This window comes from Caretta caretta, chromosome 9 (assembly GCF_965140235.1).
Source record: "Caretta caretta isolate rCarCar2 chromosome 9, rCarCar1.hap1, whole genome shotgun sequence".
Taxonomy (NCBI): domain Eukaryota; kingdom Metazoa; phylum Chordata; order Testudines; family Cheloniidae; genus Caretta; species Caretta caretta.
In genome coordinates, this window is record NC_134214.1 from 102,658,595 (window position 1) to 102,678,702 (window position 20,108).

At 49.2% G+C, this 20,108-nt stretch overlaps 2 protein-coding genes across 7 annotated transcripts in view; one reads left to right on the plus strand and one right to left on the minus strand.

The window, feature by feature from the left end:
• The window catches only part of TEX11 (testis expressed 11), a 138,601-nt gene extending 127,100 nt beyond the window's left edge, over positions 1-11,501 (minus strand). For 2 of the 5 annotated variants that reach the window (XM_048865185.2, XM_075132613.1), the window contains exons 1-3: positions 9,552-11,501; positions 7,657-7,778; positions 4,426-4,510 (exon numbers count right to left, since the gene is read on the minus strand). In XM_048865185.2, coding sequence (XP_048721142.1) covers positions 4,426-4,510; positions 7,657-7,778; positions 9,552-9,585 — 241 coding nt within the window. In that variant the 5' untranslated portion in view covers positions 9,586-11,501. Of the gene's footprint in view, positions 1-4,425; positions 4,511-7,656; positions 7,779-8,054; positions 8,406-9,551 lie in introns of those variants that run through there. The other 3 variants (XM_075132610.1, XM_075132611.1, XM_075132612.1) reach the window with 3 other exon arrangements.
• A 1,041-nt stretch (positions 11,502-12,542) lies between these two features.
• LOC125642232 (nuclear cap-binding protein subunit 2) lies at positions 12,543-18,529 on the plus strand. Of its 2 annotated transcripts, none has more exons than XM_048863211.2 (4): positions 12,543-12,699; positions 14,320-14,501; positions 16,977-17,115; positions 17,801-18,529. In XM_048863211.2, the coding sequence occupies exons 1-4, from the start codon at positions 12,613-12,615 to the stop codon at positions 17,897-17,899; spliced, it is 507 nt and encodes a 168-aa protein (XP_048719168.1). In that variant the 5' UTR covers positions 12,543-12,612; the 3' UTR covers positions 17,900-18,529. The 2 variants fall into 2 exon arrangements, with proteins under 2 accessions (XP_048719168.1, XP_074988718.1); XM_075132617.1 differs by having other exon boundaries at positions 12,544-12,699; positions 14,325-14,501.
• The last annotated feature ends 1,579 nt before the right edge of the window (positions 18,530-20,108 follow it).

Below are 20,108 nucleotides of genomic sequence, written 5' to 3' on the forward strand. Positions count from 1 at the left end.
CCCAGAGTCCAGTTGATGGCAGCTTGGCAAGTAGACTGATGCCAGTCAGTCCTTTAGAGTTCTGAGTCGGTCTGACCTATTGAACCACATAGATGCATGATGCCAAGTGAGTCAGAAGCCTCAAACAGTTTTGTGCCGTTGTGATGGGGTAAGCTTTCAAACCTATGATCAATTGATCAAACTGCCTGGAACCTGCAGTCCAGAAAAAAGGCCTTGGCTTGAGTTGAGTCCAGTACAGACTCTATAAACTCTATCCTGTGGACCAGGGAGAGGAGAGATTTTTCTGTCTCCCAGAGCATTGAGTGTTGATTGGATTAGAGGAACACTGCTCTGCCTTTGCTGTTTGGACCAGCCCTTGACAAGCCAGTCATTTAGGAAGAGATAAACCTGCACTCCTGATCTTCAAAGGAATGCAGGTACTACTGTTGTGACCTTTGTAAAGACCCTGAAAGCTGCTGACAGGCCAAAACGTAGTACATTAAACTGGTAATTATTTTGATTTATCAGAAAACTGAGGTACTTCCTGTAAGCTTAATTCATTGCCACATGGAAGTAGGCATCTTTTATGTTAAAGGCAGCATCCTGGGAAGGGATAACAGAAGCTAGGGTGTCAATGCAAAAATTTATACTTTTAAAGAATTTGATTAGTTGACACACATCTTAAATTAGTCATAGACTCCCCACCTCACCTGCCAACCCTATGCCCTTGGAATTAGGAAATATTCCTTCTGAGATCACATGGAACCTCCTCTATGGCTACCTAAGGAGTGACTGAACTTCCTGGACAAGGAGTTTCTCATGAGAATGGTCCCGGAAGAGGGAAGGGGAGTTGTGGTGGGACAGACGAGTAGAAGCAAACTGGAGAATATGTCCCATTTCTACCTGCTCCAGACCGTCTGATCCAAAGTAATCCTAAACCAAGCACTGTGGGAGAGGGACCGACAGTTTGCAACGGTGAGGAGGTTCAGGACTGAAGACACAGAGACTGATAGGCTGACCCTGACTGGCCCATCAAAATGGCTGTTTTGCAGTTCCTTGCCCAGAGCCAGAGCTAAAGCAGCAGGAAGGGAAGGCCTATGCCCATAACATCTTGATCTCTTTTTTGATAGGTTTCCCCAAAGAGAAAGAGCAGAAAATAGGTGCAGCTGCTGTGGCCGATACTGCTTCCTGGCCAGAGCAGACATGTACAAACCTATGGACTTCAGGGTGGCTCTAGAGTCCTTATGTCCATGGAGCTTGCTGTCCATCAGGTCCTTGAATGGCAAGTCCTGGATAGTGCTCTGTACTTCAGGGGAAGACCAGAAGACTGCAGCCAGGATGATCTATGCATGGCCACTGCCAAAGCCATGGTTCTAGATGCTGAATCTAGTCCTGCCTACAGTGATGTCCTCATGACTAGTCTGCCCCTACTGACTAGGGAAGAGAACTCCTGTCTAGTGTTCTCCAGAAGCAATTCTCTGAACTTTTCCATGGAGCCCTACAAATTAAAAATCGTACCGCCCCAGCAGCGCCTGTTGGTTAGCAACACGCAGCTGCAAACCCCGCTGAATATATATTTTTGCTTAATAAGTCCATCTTTTTAGCATTCTTAGATTTGGGGGTGGCAGGCTAGTTCCCTTAATGCTCTCTCTCATTAGCTGCTGTCAGGACTAATAAGCCCAGTATAGGGTACTCAAAACCTTGGAAGGGCACTTAATATTTTCTTTCTGCCCTTTCTGCGGTGGGAGGCAGTGAAGATGGAGTCTGCCATAGAGCCTTTATAATCTCTAATATTGCCTCATGAATAGACAGAGCTATCCTGGAGGGACCCACCAATGATAAAGCATCAACCAGGTGATGTGAAGATTCACTGACCTCTGACCTGTAAACTAAAATCTGCATCCACTCTCTTTAGCGACTCCTGATAAACTTTAAAATCATCAGAAGGAGGTGAAGTTTTGCCAGACAGTATGGCCTCATCATCTGGAGAGGAGGTAGAATCTCCTCCTCTGGCTATTGTTCTGGCTCTGAAACCTCCTCTTGATCCCCGATACCAGACTCTGGGGATGGAGCCATTCGGTGCATAGAGTCAGTCCTTCTAGACATGGGCACTGAGTATGCAAGATGTGGAGATGATCTGGACTTCGGGGAAAACCCCAAGTGTTCCAAAATGGCCACTGACCTGGCCACATTCCCATGGGAGGTGCCATTGAAGAGTCAAAGTGGTAAATGGGAAGAGAGGAACTGTGTGGAGACCATTGGTTCCTGCTTCAGGGTTGAGATACATATGACCCCCACCTTCGAGTCCAGCAAAGAAGATTCCCTTCCTCTAACTATGGTGGAGCTGATCCAGTTGGTGCCTGGGACCAGTACCAGGAGACAGACAATGGGCAGAGTGAAGCCATCACAGCAGGCTTTCCCTTGGATGGCACCCAAGGTGGAATCACTAGCAGCAGTGAAAGACAGACTCTTGCAAGGATGGAGATGCCAGCAGTGAAAGACAAGGCAGGTTTCTTGCCACCACAGACGCCTCCAAAGTAGTCAGCACTGAACTGATCTCTTGTTGCAGTGCCAAAGAAGTTGACGTTGCCTCTTCCAACACCAGGCTCAACAGTGCCCCTTGCAGCACTGAGGCCAACTGTGATGATTTAAGCAGATTTGGAGGAAGAGTGCTTAGATATCAGGTGCACTCTACTCGACTCCTTCTCAAATTTCTTAGCAGCCTAAGCTGGTGGAGATCTTCTCTTGGCAGATGCCTGTCTGGAAGCTTTGTACTTTTTCCTCAGTACAGGCGAGGGAGAATGATACCAGGATTCTGCTAATGCTGGAAGTGAGCTTCTTACTAAAGCCGCAGCACTCAGCACCAAGTCAGACCAGCACAACTCTGACAGTGGCCTAAGCGCCACCCCATCAGCAAGAATTTCAGCCTAGCCTCTTTATGCTAGGCTTGAACTCTCTGCAAATCTGGAATCGGTAGTTTATGTGTGCCTCTCCCAAGCACTTCAGGCAGCTATTGTGTGGGTTGCTCACTGGCACAGGCCTGAAGGAAGAAGCACACACCTGGAAACCCAGTAATCAGGGCATACTGCACCTCCATGCTAGAAATAGAAAAACCACAAATGGGGAAACAAGTCCAAAAAAAAGTCATTTTCCCCCCCAAACAGAACTAAAATTTACTAACTATCCTAACAACACTTAAAACTAGACTATCTATATATACACAGACACTATGGTACAAAAAGGCTAAGAGAAGAATTGTTTTGATATAGAATAGAGTTTCAACGACCTTTGTGGGCAGTAAGAAGGAACTGAGTTTGAGCTGCCCAATGGGTATTGCTGAGCAAAAAAGTTTCTGAAGGCTGTGTGCTGAGCACACAAACACCAAAAATGAATACATTTGTGCAATCATTCAAAGAACACCAAAATATCCTCTGGCAAAACCAAGAGAGACAAGATTGACGTTCTTTATATTTCAAAAGTTAAAAGCTAACAGAACAAATCTTTCAGTTCTTCTTCATACATCAGAAAGTAAAAAAAGAACACAACCCCAATTTTTTTAAATATCCTTTGCAGGTCACCTTTAACTATGATATGAGAGCTGATGAGATTGTGCCCTAGAACTAGTAAGCCTCCCTCCTTCCCCTTTGCCTAATATCATCTCTCCCTGCATTATGTATATAACTTAGACTGTGAGCCCCTTACAGCAAAAACTATGGACCAGATACTGGGGTCCTGCAGATTTGCAGAGAGAGCAGGTCAAGGTGCAGATACAAAGGTGGCTTTAAAGCTCACTTTTGCACTCCACCAATCATGATGCTCCCATTGTGCAGGGCCACTTGCCTTGCACCAGGTTAGATCAACCTTAGGTCTGCAGAATCCTTAGGATTTGTCTACACACAGTTTTGTACCAATTTAACTAAACTGGTTTATTAGAGATACAATATGGGTGAGGTAATATCTTTTATTAAACCAAATTCTGTTGGTGAAAGATACAAGCATTTGAGCTGCACAGAGCTCATGAGGTCTATATCATCTTCTATCAGTGCAGCCCCGCACAGCCCAGACACTTATATCAGTTCAGTTTATTTCCAAAAATGTATGGACTGAAAACATAGCCAAGGATTAGTGAAGCGCAGATGAGTCCAGACATAGCTCTTTTCCTCCGGTCTTAGCCCTTTTCACTGCAACAGGCAGCAGGAAAGGGGAGCAAAATCACAGCTCCTACACTGACTGTGTCACCAGAGGATCATCCTTGCTCTGGAGTGATCCTTCCTTAGTTGGTTACACAAAGCAGCTGCAAAGTACTCTCTGCCTTCATTTTATCTGCAAAGATACACACAACCCTAAGGCACTACACACAAATGTTAAATAAAATAATAGTACCATAAGAGCTTTTCTTTTACAATATAAAAGAACTTTAATCTAGGACACAAAACACATACATACATTTCGCTCTTTGTTCATCATTGATGACTGAATCTACTCGGTTAGTCACAGCCCAATTCCATAGGCTTATTGCACTTTCTTCAATCTAGGAGGATAGAAAAAATTTCATTAGAATTTGCCTTTTTGTCTTGATTTGGATCATATTTGAACTTCTTGATGTAACAGAACCATATATAGGTAAATATCTATATGTCTGTGTAAATCAAAGAATGACATGACTTGCAATTGAAAAGCTGTAGCTCACGAAAGCTTATGCTCAAATAAATTTGTTAGCCTCTAAGGTGCCAAAAGTCCTCCTTTTCTTTTTGTGGATACAGACTAACACGGATGCTACTCTGAAAATTGAAAATATCTAATTAGACTGATGGCAATAGCACCCATCAACACATACCCACATTGGCCATCAGTGTCTTCAGCCATAATTTGAAATTGTGCACAGTATGGAATTCTGTATGTGAAATGCAAGATTTCAGAAACATTTTAAATCCTTTGTTTTGTGTCATTAAAGCATCTTCCTGAACAGATCCACTTCATCTATCACTTTACTCAATTATCCTTACACTCATTTACAACAAGCCCATTCCTGAACTTGTCAACATTTGATTCGGTTTACTCCATCCATCTGGGATGAAATGATCTCACACACACAAACCTTGTGCAATAGCATATTCATTGCCATTAAGATACAACTGACTTATTAATGTCTTTCAAAGTCTAATAAGGATATTCAAAACATGCAAAGTTCCCAACAGATGTTGAAAAATTGGAACAGGTTCAGAAAAAAGCTGTAAGAATGGCTTCAGGTCTAAAAATCCTCTCACAGTGACAGACCTAAAAAGAAAAGGAGTACTTGTGGCACCTTAGAGACTAACCAATTTATTTGAGCATGAGCTTTCGTGAGCTACAGCTCACTTCATCAGATGTTTACCGTGGAAACTGCAGCAGACTTTATATACACACAGAGAATATGAAAGGTATTCATATTCATATCTCAGAATATGAGAGGTATTGTTTCATATTCTCTGTGTGTATATAAAGTCTGCTGCAGTTTCCACGGTAAACATCTGATGAAGTGAGCTGTAGCTCACGAAAGCTCATGCTCAAATAAATTGGTTAGTCTCTAAGGTGCCACAAGTACTCCTTTTCTTTTTGCGAATACAGACTAACACGGCTGTTCCTCTGAAACCTGACAGACCTAAGTAGCTCAATCTACTTAGTTGATCACAAAGAAAGTTAAGAGGTGACTTGATTATGGTGAATAAATTCTGACACAGGGAGAAGACTTCTGACAGTAGGGGCTCTTTACTCTAGCAAAAGATCCAACAGCTGGAAGTTAAACCTATACAAATTCAGACTGGAAATATGGCACATATTTTTAAGTAAGGGTAATTAGCCATTGGAACAACATACCAAGGGACATGGTATATTTTTCATCACTTGATGTCTTTAAAATCAAGAGTGATGTCTTTCTAAAAGATATACTCTCTAGCTCAGCCAGAAGTTATGGGCTTGATACAGAAATCACAGGATGCAATTTGTTGTGCAGGAGGTCAGAGTAAATGGTCAGAATGGTTCCTTCTAGCCTTAAAAGTTATTCATCTATGAATCAATACAAATCAATAGTAGGAAATATTTGGTTTCACATCAAATTTCTAAAGTAAATGTTTAATTAACAATAGGTTGCTCTCATAAGAGTGAGTCCAAACTGAAAAGGCAAAAGTAGCATTTTCAGAAGGGGAACAGGGCTGAGGCTGGAAACAGTCAAGACCCTTGCGTGTCCCCTTATGTATATACTACTGATCTAAGGTGCTGAACCTCCAAAAGATTTCCACTGTAACAGGCCCCAGTTGTTATGCGCTCAGGACTTTCATAATATCTCATTCACATGTCAACAATGTTCCTTGTAAGCTGCACACAAGCACAGCCATGCCTGTATACACAAAGCACTCGCCAGAATACCACCCAAAAACAAGCCAAAAAATATAAGTGGATGGTGGGGGTTGCGTCATTATGCTGGGCAGGGTTTGTGTCAGGATGCCATGATGCTGGGCAGAGTTTGTGTCAAAAAACATCCACGGAGGGGGGGAGCATAGTTAAAAAAAAGAAAAAAAAGCAGAAGCAGTCACAAGACAAGCAGAAAAACCTGTGGGGCGTGACTGCATAAAAATGCCAACCCAACTGCCCCAAAACAAGCAAAAAGTCACTTGTTTTAAATGGACCTGGTACCATATATTGAGCATGCATGATTCTGAACAAGCTCAGTAGTATCTGCTGAAGCTAGCCTTACTCTGCCCTCAGTCGGAAACACATTTGTGCTCTCTGCTGTTCACTCGGGCTAAAAGGTGCAGAGGGGGGAAAATCGGCAGGGAGGGCTAGGCCAAACTCACATATTTACATGATACCCTATTGTAGTAGGCCCTGTCAATACATTTTTAAAGTCCTCAAAACACATTTACATAATCCATACTTTAAACACTCTTGAAATACTCATTAACACAATAGACTAATCTCTTTAAAAAGCAATTACAATCCATTGTGTCTACTCTCATACAGTTTGGTAAGGGATTTGTCTCTATTATTTAATACACACAAAAAAGCATAAGCTTGCCCAAGAACAAAAATATAATGCTCAGTGCAGTTTGCAGCCCGCTCAGTATAAAGAAAATTTACGAAGAAATGTTATATGTCAGTAATGTTAGAACTAAGTATATGGCATTCTCTTTCCAAATGAAAGGAAATTAATCTGGTCTGAGGAGTTGCTGGAACCCTACCATACTATATAATAAACATCTCCTGCCAGTTGCTAATATGGCCCCTGGATATTTTGTTACAGAACATTTAAGAAGTGAGCTGTAGCTCACGAAAGCTCATGCTCAAATAAATTAGTTAGTCTCTAAGGTGCCACAAGTACTCCTTTATTTAAGAAGTTATTACTTTAATATGCCTCATGTTTTATATTAATGTTTCAGAAATATCTTGACTTTCTTCAAATGTGCTGAAGGAGATATACAAAAGAAATGTTATACTGTATGCTCCATACTTTTATAAAAATGTGAATAGAACATATTCTAAGGAAGTGTCAGAACCAGCTGTACTCATTACCTGCACTGGCCAATAGGCATTCAAATTGTGTTACATGGCCAACACAGAGCTGTTCACCTTTACCTCAGCCACAAGATTAGATTGTTTTTAAACACCCAGTGTTCTCAGCAATTATTTCCAGCCTTCTACCTGAACCTCATGAATCTCATTCCCAGCCTCGTTATCCACACATTCTATCTCACTGAACAGTTTGTCAATGATCTCAGTTACATTTGATGAGGTGTCTTTTTTCACCAGCTCTTGAATCAGCACTGAAAAAAAGACAAACAAAAGACAGCAATGCAGTGAACTTCACACAAAGATTAAGAGCAGCACATCATTTGTGAATGTCTGAACAAGAGAAAACAATCAGTTTACATTTTCTCCATATCCTTCTGTCTACTAAATAAACACACAGCGAAGGCAGAGCCTGAGGGAAGATAAATAAAACAGCTCATAAGAAATAATTCTGAAACCTAAAGGAAGTTTTTACGTAAGCAATGAGGCTAAATTCTGGTGAGCTGCATCAATTAAATCTGTTGACTTACATGGAGTTGAATCCAGGCAACGAGAGCAACTTTTGGCCCAACATTTAATTTGCTAAAAAAATATCTCTTTCCTGACAGTGTCTTTTGTTTCCATTCTAAACGACTTTTACCCTTTGGCACTCTCTAACAGTACAATGTTGCACGAAACCTGCATTCAGTAACTTTACTGTGAGTGAGTTAAAGCCAGTGCTTTTATTAAGAAGGCTGAAAGGAATGTCACAATTCTTATGATAGACTGAACCTAGAATCCTGAAACTCCCATACAATCTGTTATGAAGCATATGATTTAAAAAAAACAAACAAATAAAACTGCTATTCTGGGTCTCTAAATTCCTCCCCTGGTTTAAAAGGAAAACTGACAAACTCAATTAGCTGCTGTATTAACCAGTCACTGAATATAGAGAGAATTAGATCACTTTACTGGGTTTCCAATCAATGGAAGGCCCTCACTCCCTTTTCAATATGTGGTGTTCATCATAATGTAAAAACTTCTCCATGTACAGGTTTGAGAAACAAAAACCTCTCAATGTCTCCCTTGTCTCTAGTTCTGTAATTATTCAAGTGTTATTTTACCCACTAACCAGTTGCTTTTCGAGCACTGATTAGCTAAGCACAGTACAAGGAAAATAAGATACCTCTGCCTTGCTGAGAACAACCTTCAGTCAGATGCAGGGCAGGAACATTTTTTATTCACTACAGATATTTGTTTTTACCCAACTAAATACTAATAAATAATAATAATAAATAAAAAATAAAAAATATATTATAATAGATAATAAATTTAACCTATAAAGTCACCAAAAACAACTTCTGGAAAAAGCAAAACAAGTTTTGTTGAAATGTCCTAACTGAAAGGGGAGGGCTTCTTCAGCACCATGCAAGGCCATTTTGTGGGGTTTCACAGAAAGCTGACTATATATATTTATTATATTTTTTCTAATAAAACTCCAGCCTGTCTCCAAAATTTCTTTGACTGTGAACAGTTCTTCTAGCACATCAAGCCTAATCACACATTCTTTGTTTGCAAGTTATATAATGTGATTTGTTTTTCTTCGGCTGAAGACAGTCATCAAGTGGCTATTATGGACTGCAAATTGGACAGCATGCTTGATATTTCCTTCCCTGTTTCTCCTCTGTACTTGTGTGCTCACTTTACTGGGCATGGGGCTAGACAAAACCTTTACAGCCCACACTAAACTAATCTCAAGCATTTATTCAGGGCCAGAAATGTTATTCTCCCTAGCTGCCTAAGAAAACCGTCCTTCCACAGTGCATCTAGCTCTTACTAATCAAGCCTTCCCTGACATTCAGGCTCCAAGACAAAGCATATCACCAGGAAGAGTCAGATTTTCCTGACTATAATTAGAAAAACCTGGGAATGAGGCTTTTATTCCCTATGGCTTCCCTCATGATACACAAAATATGCATGTGTAGCACTGAATTATTTACACAATTATGGACTAAAAGTTTAGTTTTTCAAAGATTATTGATTTGTACCTTTAATTTCCAGTAAGTGAGATTCCCCCTTCATTTCTAAAGCGTTGAATCAAGTCCTTTAACATACACACACAAAATTATTTTAAAAGCCATATATGCAACTTTTCTACTACACAGGCCTATACCTCTCATCTATTCCTTATTATAAGCCTGATCTCACTCCCACTGAAGTCAAGGGTATTTTACCATTGACTTCAATAGACGCAGCATCCCTTTAGACACATTTTTACCATTATCCAAACATCTACTTGCTATTTCCTCACTTCCATTACCACAAGTGATTTACTGCAAAAATTCTAATTCAGGAACAAAGTTACAGAAATTGTGATTTATGTTAAATCATATCATAGAATCATAGAATATAAGGGTTGGAAGGGACCCCAGAAGGTCATCTAGTCCAACCCCCTGCTCGAAGCAGGACCAATTCCCAGTTAAATCATCCCAGCCAGAGCTAAATGCTCTGCCACATTTCTGATTGGCTATTTTTGACTCTCCCATTTTTAATTCTTGTCTCATATCTTACTCTTGCGGGAATTCTACGCCACTGTACACGCATAATTAAATGAGCCACCCATATTTTTAATTTTTTGCACAGAAAAAAGCTTCTGCCGAAAAGTTCCTGCAGTTCTGCTTTTTGCCCACCAGAGGGTGCTATGGCACCAGAACAGAGCAGCAGCTCCCAACCAGCTAGGGAAGAGAAAGAACCTGCCTTCTTCACAATGCCTGTCAGGCCAGGTCAAGATACTGGGGAATATGGGGAGACAAACAGGATGGGCCTGCTGGGGGTGGGGGGCGTCATAAACAGGGACACATAAGGGCTAGTGGGGAGGACAGCCCGGGAGAGAGGCTGAGTGGGAGTGGAGGTGCAGGGCCACATGGGGATGGGGGGAATTGGTGTCTGAGTGGGGCTGGAAGGACACATCGACAGGTGATGCAAGGACACATGGGGGTGCAGGGACAGATGTGCCTGATTTAATGGGAGAGGCTAGGGGTCAGCCAGGGTCTGCATGGGGGAAGATCCCTAACAATCCCTCCCAGCCCCGCCACCAAATCTTCCATACTTTTCCCACCCATACCCAACAGCCCTACAAGTTCACACCCAGGCTCCTTCCCAGCAATTACTTCTCTCTCTCTCTCAGCTCCTTTGTTACTCCTGACTCCCCCAAACCTTTGCACTGCTGCTGAGTGGTGCGGGAAATATGGCTCTATATTGTAGTTTAAATTATTTATTTACTCAGAGTTCTGTATTAATATGCCTAATAAAGAATCCATTTGTCAAAAAACATTTCCTGAATCTTTTTTGTTGTCTGTATTGTTACAGACATACTTGTTGACAGGTACTTTGAAATTAATCACCAAAAATAATTGAAACTGATGTGATTACATTGTGTTATTTTGACAAATAAAATATGCAGAATTTGAAAATATTGTGTTCTCAAATTTTTTGTTGTTGTTTGGCACAGAATTCCCCCCAGGAGTAACATCTGGGACTCACAAGGTTGACAGGTATGCACAGACCACAGATGAAATATTACACAAGTAATCAAAGCTCTGTGTAATTCTTAGTTCTTGCATTTAGAGGGACACTTAAGTAGCTTATGGACCATTGTGCACTCTTTCTTTAAACAGAGCCAAAGGGAATCTGGAGAAGGGTCTAGCCAGCAGCTCTTCAGCCAGGCCAGGGAACAATGGGGTGGTAGGGATCACATTAACGCATTTATTGTACCACAGTGCTTGTCCCAGCCCAGGGGGAAGGCGACTGTCCTGGCACACAGCTGGGCTGATCATGGACAGCGAGACTGCCCCCCTGCCGCCAGCATGTCTGACATACAACACCAAGGGAAAACAAAGAGCATCCTGGGAACACACCCTGGTGCTTCTCCTGGCCTCTCCCTCCACTCAGCTCTGTCCCTTGACACCCTGCCCAGGGGCACGATGCATCTCCTGTTGTCGTCCCCCCCCTACCTGGATGTGTGGTGCTTCTCGTGGCCGCCCCTCGCTCTGCCCCACTCCCCCATACCCAGGGGCACGGCCCTGATCGTGGCCGCCCCTCGCTCTGCCCCACCCCCGCCCAGGGGCACGGCCCTGCTCGTGGCCGCCCCTTGCTCTGCCCCACTCCCCCCCGGCCAGGGGCACGGCCCTGCTCGTGGCCGCCCCTCGCTCTGCCCCACTCCCCCCCACCCAGGGGCACAGCCCTGCTCGAGTCCGCCCCTCGCTCTGCCCCACCCCCACCCCCGCCCAGGGGCACAGCCCTGCTCGTGGCCGCCCCTCGCTCTGCCCCACCCCCACCCCGGCCCTACTCGTGGCCGCCCCTCGCTCTGCCCCACCCACCCCCGCCCAGGGGCACGGCCCTGCTCGTGGCCGCCCCTCGCTCTGCCCCACCCACCCCCGCCCAGGGGCACGGCCCTGCTCGTGGCCGCCCCTCGCTCTGCCCCACCCACCCACCCCCGCCCCGGGGCACGGCCCTGCTCGAGGCCGCCCCTCGCTCTGCCCCACCCCCGCCCGCCCAGGGGCACGGCGCTTCTCCCCACTGCCCCCCAGCACCCAGCCCGGCGGCGGGCCCTACGGGCAGCGCTCCCTGACGGCGAGCAGCCCAGAGCCCCGCGCTGCGGTCCTAACGCAGCAGCCCCCGCGGCAGCGCCTCCCCCGGGCCCCGTCGCCGCTCGCGGCCCAGGCGCCTCGCGGGCGGGCCGAGGCGGCCGCACTCGCCTCGCGCCGCCGCAGCCAGGCGCCGTTTCCCGCCCGGCCGGCCGCGTGCGGAACGCTGGGAGCTGTAGTTCCCCGCCTGGCGTGCGGCCGGCCCCGGACGCTACAGCTCCCAGAGGGGGCGGGGCGCTAGGCCCGCCTCTCCTTTATTGGCGGGAGCTGCCGAGCCGAGCGCTCTGATTGGCTTTGCAGGGCATGATGGACGGCCGACCCCGTGTCTCTCTCCAATGAGGTTGTCGGCCCGACCTCCTCGCGATGAGTGGCAGGCGCTAAGCCAATGGGGGTTCTCGGCCCTTCCCCCTCCCGCAGTCGGACCCGCGCTGGTTCTGGAAGGTTCCGGGGAGCCGGGGCCGGGATGTCGGGGGTGCTGAGCGCCACGCTGAGCGGCCTCAACAGCGACTCCTACTGCGAGATCAGCCAGTACCGGGACCAGCACTTCCGGGTGCGCCGGCCGGCCGGAGGCGATCGGTGCCCGGGCCTCGGGGGGCGGGACAGGGACTGGGGAGCCCAGTGAGGGGCGCGGGGAGAGAGCCTGGGGGGGTGCACAGCGCGGGGGGGGCAGAGCCTGCGGGGGGGGCACAGCGCGGGGGGGGCAGAGCCTGGGGGGGTGCACAGCGCGGGGGGGGCAGAGCCTGCGGGGGGGGCAGAGCCTGGGGGGGTGCACAGCGCGGGGGGGGGCAGAGCCTGCGGGGGGTGCACAGCGCGGGGGGGGGCAGAGCCTGCGGGGGGTGCACAGCGCGGGGGGGGCAGAGCCTGCGGGGGGGGCACAGCGGGGGGGGGGGCAGAGCCTGCGGGGGGTGCACAGCGCGGGGGGGGTGCACAGTGCGGGGGGGGGGCAGAGCCGGGGGGGGTGCACAGCGGGGGGGGGGCAGAGCCTGAGGGGGGGGCACAGCGCGGGGGGGGCAGAGCCTGCGGGGGGGGCACAGCGCGGGGGGGGTGCACAGTGCGGGGAGGGGGCAGAGCCGGGGGGGGGGCAGAGCCTGAGGGGGGTGCACAGCGCGGGGGGGGTGCACAGTGCGGGGGGGGGGGGCAGAGCCGGGGGGGGTGCACAGCGCGGGGGGGGGCAGAGCCTGAGGGGGGTGCACAGTGCGGGGGGGGCAGGGGCAGAGCCTGAGGGAGGGGCGGGGGGTGCACAGCGGGGGGGGGGGGGCAGAGCCTGCGGGGGTGCACAGCGCGGGGGGGGCAGGGGCAGAGCCTGCGGGAGGGGCGGGGGGTGCACAGCGGGGGGGGGGCAGAGCCTGCGGGGGTGCACAGCGCGGGGGGGGCAGGGGCAGAGCCTGCGGGAGGGGCGGGGGGTGCACAGCGCCGGGGGGGGCAGGGGCAGAGCCTGCGGGAGGGGCGGGGGTGCACAGCGCGGGGGGGGCAGGGGCAGAGCCTGCGGGAGGGGCGGGGGTGCACAGCGCGGGGGGGGCAGGGGCAGAGCCTGCGGGAGGGGCGGGGGTGCACAGCGCCGGGGGGGGGGGGGCAGGGACAGAGCCTGCGGGAGGGGCAGGGGGTGCACAGCGCGGGGGGGGGCAGGGGCAGAGCCTGCGGGAGGGGCGGGGGTGCACAGCGCGGGGGGGGCAGGGGCAGAGCCTGCGGGAGGGGCGGGGGTGCACAGCGCGGGGGGGGCAGGGGCAGAGCCTGCGGGAGGGGCGGGGGGTGCACAGCGCGGGGGGGGCAGGGGCAGAGCCTGCGGGAGGGGTGGGGGTGCACAGCGCCAGGGGGGGGGCAGGGGCAGAGCCTGAGGGAGGGGCGGGGGGTGCACAGTGTGGGGGGCAGAGCCTGCGGGGAGCCCAGGGCAAGTACAGCACGGGGGGCGGGAGGTGCCTCAGGGAGGCAGGGGTCTCTGGGACAGGGAGCAGTGCGTGGGGCGCAGTCCGGACATTCCTGCGCCTGATTCAGTGATTGCCAATTTTGCCATCTTGAACCCAGGCACTCCAGAACTCCGAGTAGGAGTAGCTGGAGTTGAAGGTGGGGGTCCCCAAATGGGCACGTGTAATGGTCACACAGCCTCTGTGGGTCAAGCACCCACTGAAGAGCAGGTCACTCAGGCTGCACTTATTCTTCGTTGTGCTCTCAGGGTAGCCGGTACCTACAGGAGAAGGCCCTGAAGTTCTCGTCCACACTGTATGTGGGCAACCTGTCCTTTTACACCACTGAGGAGCAGATCCAGGAGCTCTTCTCCAAATGCGGAGATGTCAAGAGGATTGTCATGGGGCTGGACAAGGTCAAGAAAACCCCTTGTGGCTTCTGCTTTGTGGAGTATCCTTTGTCATTTACTGTTGCAATGGTTTTTCTCCCAGTGCTCTTTGATTGAATCACGTCATCCTATACATCTCTCTTGAACATGTTACAGAGTGTTCCTGGCCTTTCTGGAGGAGCTGGGTATGCAGCGTGATATGTTTGGCAAGCATGAAAGTTGTGAACTCTCAACGTCACAGTACCAAACAGTTTCCTTCCCTTTACAGGGTCTACTTTCTCTCTCCCACGCTGCCTCAGTCATAGACATTGCTGTGGTGCTTGCAATGAAAATTAAAACAATGGGACAGCCTCTTGTATTTTTTGTGTGTGTCACAGGGATTCCACACCATTTGGTCCCTTTATTTCCATCTCTTAAATTGATTTAATGGATTTTAAGGCCAGAGGGGATCATTGTGCTTATCTAATCCGATCTCCTGCATAGCAGAGGCCAGAGAATTTCACCAGGTGTTAAGACCATCTAGCTGTACCTTCCTCAGCCCATTCATTCTATAGATGAATGGGCTAGTACAGGGGTCAGCAACCTTTCAGAAGTGGTGTGCCGAGTCTTCATTTATTCACTTTAATGTAAGGTTTCGCGTGCCAGTGATACATTTTAATGTTTTTTAGAAGGTCTCTGTAAGTCTGTGTATTATATAACTAAACTATTGTTGTATGTAAAGTAAACAAGGTTTTCAAAATGTTTAAGAAGCTTCATTTTAAATTAAAATGCTGATCTTGCGCTGCCAGCCTGGGGTTCCATTCACCGAGGCTGGCAGCAGGCTGAGCGGGGCCTGCGGCCGGGACCCCAGCTGGCAAGGAGCCAGCAGCCAGAACCCCAGACTGGCAGTGGGCTGAGCGACTCAGCCTGCTGCCACTCAGCCCGCTGCCTGTCTGGGGTTCTATCCGCTGGCTCCTGCCAGCCAGGGTCCCAGCTGCCAGCCACTCTCAGCCCGCTGCCAGTCTGGCATCCCAGCCCTTTGCATATAGAGTGGGTACCTGCCTTCTCCCTGGTTCTAGCCCATTATCTTCCTCTCTCTCTGCACTGAGCTAAGGGTGGGAGTGCACTGAGCACAGGGCTGGGGGTGAAGGAGCAGGCTGGGGGTTAGGGTGCAGGATCTGGCCAGGAACTAGAATGAGGGAGGGGGCTCAGGGTTGGGGCAGGAGGTTTGGGTGTGGAGTGCTTACGTGGGCAGCTCCCATTTGGTGCGAGGGGTGCAGGAGCTCCCGTTTGGTGCGAGGGGTGGGAATGTGGGGGTGCAAGAGTCAGGGCTGGGGTTGTTCAGGGGTCAGGGCAGAGGGCTGGGAATGGGGGGGGGGGTGCAGGGGTCAGGGCAGAGGGCTGGGAGTGTGGGGGTGCTCCCAGCCCCCTGCCCAGAGCGGCTCACTGCCGGGGGCTGGAGGGGATATGCCCTGATTCCACCTCCCTTCTCCGAGACCCCGTCCCCACCTCTTCTCCATCTCCTCCCCGGCTCCACTTCTCCCCCTCCCTTGCAAGGGCCATCAGCTGATCCAGGGAGAGGAGGAGGGGCAGGAACCCAGCATGCTGGGGGAAGAGGCAGGGAGCTCGCCTGCCCTGCAGCAGCAGCCGGCAGGACCAAGCTTCTTCACCCTTCCCCTGCTAGGGGCGAGGGCGGAGAAGAGCGGGCCAGGGCGGGCAGGATTTTTAATGGCACGCTGCTGCCTGCCAGGGTCCCAGCCTGGGTTTGGCAGCGGGCTGAGCGGGGCGGGCGGCTGGGACCCAGCAGGCAGCAGCATGCCATTAGTTGCCGACCCTTGGGCTAGTACAATAGCCTTGTGTGGGTTTTTTGTACTTTACCTTGATTTTAACCAATAAAATATGGATGTATAAACTATCAGTTTTACAACCCCAGTTTCTTTAGCAGCAGCAATCGCAGCAGAGATTGTCAAGGAGGGGCCAGCCAAGACAAGCTGTTGGCAATCGCCCTTTAATGAAGAATTCATGATCCTGGCTCTCCTTAGGCACAGGCTACTTTCCTGGCCCAGTCTAACAGGCAGCTATCCTTGCAGAGCCTCTTGGGTTAGGCCTCTCCCCTTTCCATTCACCCTGTAGACTCTAGTGTAGAATAAAGAGGATTGTTAAACTGTTACATAAGCAAGGCTGGAAACAGGACCAGTGCAGGTTCGAATCCTCAAAACCATTCAGAAGATCCTGACCCCAAAACAAATGCACTTAGCAACCTGATGGCAGGCTTGTCCTGCTTGCTTCATCTCTTTCTGATGTGAGAGATGCCCCGCTACTTCCTTCTCTGCATTGGTACTACCGTACAAAGGTGCAGCATGTTGCTGTGCAAGGAGGGAGCTAGAATCAGATGGCTGTAAATAGAGCCGTTGGCTCTGTCAAGAATACTGGTGTCTATTGGCTTGGGAGGCCGGACTCCACCGTGCTGTGAATACCATTCTCCTCCTCTTTGCTCATGAGCAGCTGGGGTTCACCAGCTTAACAACACTTGGAGTCTTCCTTATAACAAATTCCAGATATTACACAAGAGCAGATGCTGAGCATGCAATGAGGTTTATCAATGGCACTCGGCTGGATGACCGGATCATCAGGACTGACTGGGATGCAGGGTTTAAGGAGGGACGACAATTTGGGAGAGGAAAGACTGGAGGACAGGTAAAAGGAGTACTAGCATCAGCACTGAGCCTGGCTTCCTTGGGGCTGGGGTGTGCTACCTTTGCCTGATCCAGTACGAAGGCGGACGTGCGTGGCGGACCCAGTAACGAACTGAAGTTAATCCAAAGTCGTTCGAAGAGCTGATTATATAGTAGCACTAGAGTTGGAGCGTGGTGCTTAATGTCACTTGCAAGTTTGGATCCCAAGCTTCCTATGGCCCAAAGGAAACGTTGCTCTCTCCTCAACCTAGTCTTCTCAAAAGGGTGCAGGACTCAAGGTGGGGAGTGAGAAACAGGATAATAATGGGGATGGCATGGTTGTAAGGCTTGTCTAATCATCAAACAGTACCCACCAATCAGAAGGTAAGATTCCTTCCCACATTTCTGCCCAGGTTTCCAGCTTTGGGCTCAAGCCTTGGTGATTCATAAAGGTGAACTGCAAAGCAAAATCAAGCAGTGTTTTGCCCTTCCCTGTTGCTTTGTTATGGCTAAAGATGATCCCACCATTAGAAATGTGAGATCTTCTCATTAGTCACCTTGATAATGGTTCCTTGGCAAGATATTTCAGGGAGTTGCAAGGGCTTGTAACCCACCACCAATGGAGTGGGAAGAGGATGCTGATTCTTAGAATGTCTGTGTCTAGGCAGGTGCAGAATGCTAATTTCTGTGTTGTTGCTTTGCCTCAGGTGCGAGATGAGTACCGGACAGACTATGATGTGGGAAGAGGTGGCTTTGGCAAGATCATTCAGATGCAGAAAACCAATCACCAGACTATAATCTACTAATTGCCTAATCTGTCCTAGCACATAGAGGGGCTGTGTCTCTCCGCAGCTAGTCCTGTCCTGGCCCTTTGGATGGGGATGTGGAGTGGAAGCCAAGTTTCAGCAAAAGGCAATCCCCCTTAGACTGGCTGTTTGACATTTGTTCATTCTTTATATCTTCTGGGCTGGAATGGCTGTTCTGCCCTGATACAGGGCAGCAAGAAAATAGAGCGGCCAACTCTACAGGATTTCTCACTAAGAATAAGTGCAGCATGTCACGCTCAGACTTCTGCCTCCAGTTGTCATTACAGCTGGTTGCTTTAGAGCACAGATTTCTGAGAAATACAACAGCCGTCAAAGCCCTCCTGGCTGCTTGTGCAGCTCTGCGGTAGGGGCAGGAGTTTAAAATATGTAATTTACAATCTTGTCTGGTGCTCTAAAGCATTGTTGCTGGTATAAGTTAGAGAAGCAAAGCAAGATCTTACTGGTCACTTGCGAGTGCTTGTCTGCACTCCTGGCCCTTAGCTTAGTCAGTCCTGCAGTGTCTTAGTCCTTGCTGTACCTGTGGTGTTACCTGGCTGTTGCAGAGCCTCACTATTACACCATGGTTTTGTTTGTGTCTTTGGGTTTTTTAAATAAATGTTGAGTCCTGTACCTACTGCAGTTTGTGCTTCATTGCCATTGGGTATGTGGCAGGGTTTCTGGTGGACACCTCCTGTTGGCAGGTCAGAGCTGCTCTCATCTGACCACAGTGGGGGAGATGAGTCTTGCATGCTGTTGTTTGGGTCTTCCCTTTGATGCTGGCCTCACTTGTCTTCCCATTGCACTCTGTGCTAGTAGCTGGTTTGTCACCAGATGAAAAGCATTGGTAAACTTAGTCACCTGCTTGTAATAAGATGAAGACTCAGCCCACAGTTCCCCACATCAGCGAATGCTGGGAAGTCTCCCCATTTCCTACCATCGCAGTCAGTGCCAAGTCTTGTAACAGAGTATATGAATCATCATGAATGCCCAGAGTGCACTTGAGGCCAGATCAAGAAGCAGGAGCTGCAAGCCTACTGCTGTGCTAAAAGCCAGTTTAGCTGGATACAGGAGAATCACCCTAGTGAAGAGTTCCCGTAGCTCCTCAAGTTTGAGACCTGTGAAGGAGCATGGCCAAGGTTGCTCTAACTTGTGACTGGGGTCTGAGGAGCCCTCAGGAGCAAGGAACCGCAAAGGTGAAACTCAGTAAGTGCTGTCGACAACAAGTTCTGCTCAGTGACTCTACGTAAGTCAAGCCTTGACTGTGAGTTGGTTTGAGGTCATGTAAGCACCAATTGCTTGTCCCTGCATAATGAGGTGTCACAAGGGTCTCTTCTTTTGCAGGTTTCAGAGTAACAGCCGTGTTAGTCTGTATTCACAAAAAGAAAAGGAGTACTTGTGGCACCTTAGAGACTAACCAATTTATTTGAGCATTCTTCTTTTGCATTAGATCACATATTTTTAGAGCAGCTCATGGCCTCTGAGCTTCAGAGGAAGCAGGGGCTGCCTCTGTCCTATTCAGTGGCAGGACATGACCAGGCATCCAAACTAAGCTGTGGTTACACTGAGTTACCCAACAGCCTTGATGACTAAGGGATAATCACCCAAGAAGTGTTTAGGGAGGCACAGCCACTTATAGGAAAACAGAAGCAGAGTGTCAGGGAGAATCTCTCTCACAGCTGTCAGGCTGTAGGAGTGTCTCCCAGGACAAGGAGTAGAACTTCACAGGATCAAATGTACAACAGGGAATAACCCTTCTCTAACCCGATGCCACTCACCCATGGAGGAGTGGCTGTGACCCATGAGGTCCCTTCTATGTGATAGGAGAGAGCAGCTGGAAATCTACAGCAGCCTGAGCAGTTGTTGGAAGCATCAGTGTTCCTCGATTATAAGCTACTGGGAGCAGACACTGTCTTTGTTTCTCTGTAAAGTGCCATAAACATGAGTGGTGCTACGCCCAAGCCCCCTTCCCCACTGTTGTCAGGACAGGGAGTGTCTCAGGGCTCCCCCTATAGCACAGCAGCCCTGCGCCTTCATTAGCAGAGTCCCTGAACATCCAGGACAGACTCCTCGGGTGGCATAATCTCAGGAAGCAGCACCATACCGTGCAGTGAAGTTTCTGACGGTTCCTGCTCTGTAGGAACAGCACCTCTGGAAGGTTGCTAGTCCAGACAGATGAGTTCCCTTCCCATTTCATGCATGATGCAAAGGA

What these genes read in the sequence shown, in the direction of transcription:
- LOC125642232 (XM_048863211.2), top strand. Translation starts at nt 12,613, where the DNA reads ATGTCGGGGGTGCTGAGCGCCACGCTGAGCGGCCTCAACAGCGACTCC. An exon ending in TGTGGCTTCTGCTTTGTGGA is followed by an intron (nt 14,502 to 16,976) that starts GTATCCTTTGTC and finishes AACAAATTCCAG; the next exon opens with ATATTACACAAGAGCAGATG. An exon ending in GAGGAAAGACTGGAGGACAG is followed by an intron (nt 17,116 to 17,800) that starts GTAAAAGGAGTA and finishes GCTTTGCCTCAG; the next exon opens with GTGCGAGATGAGTACCGGAC.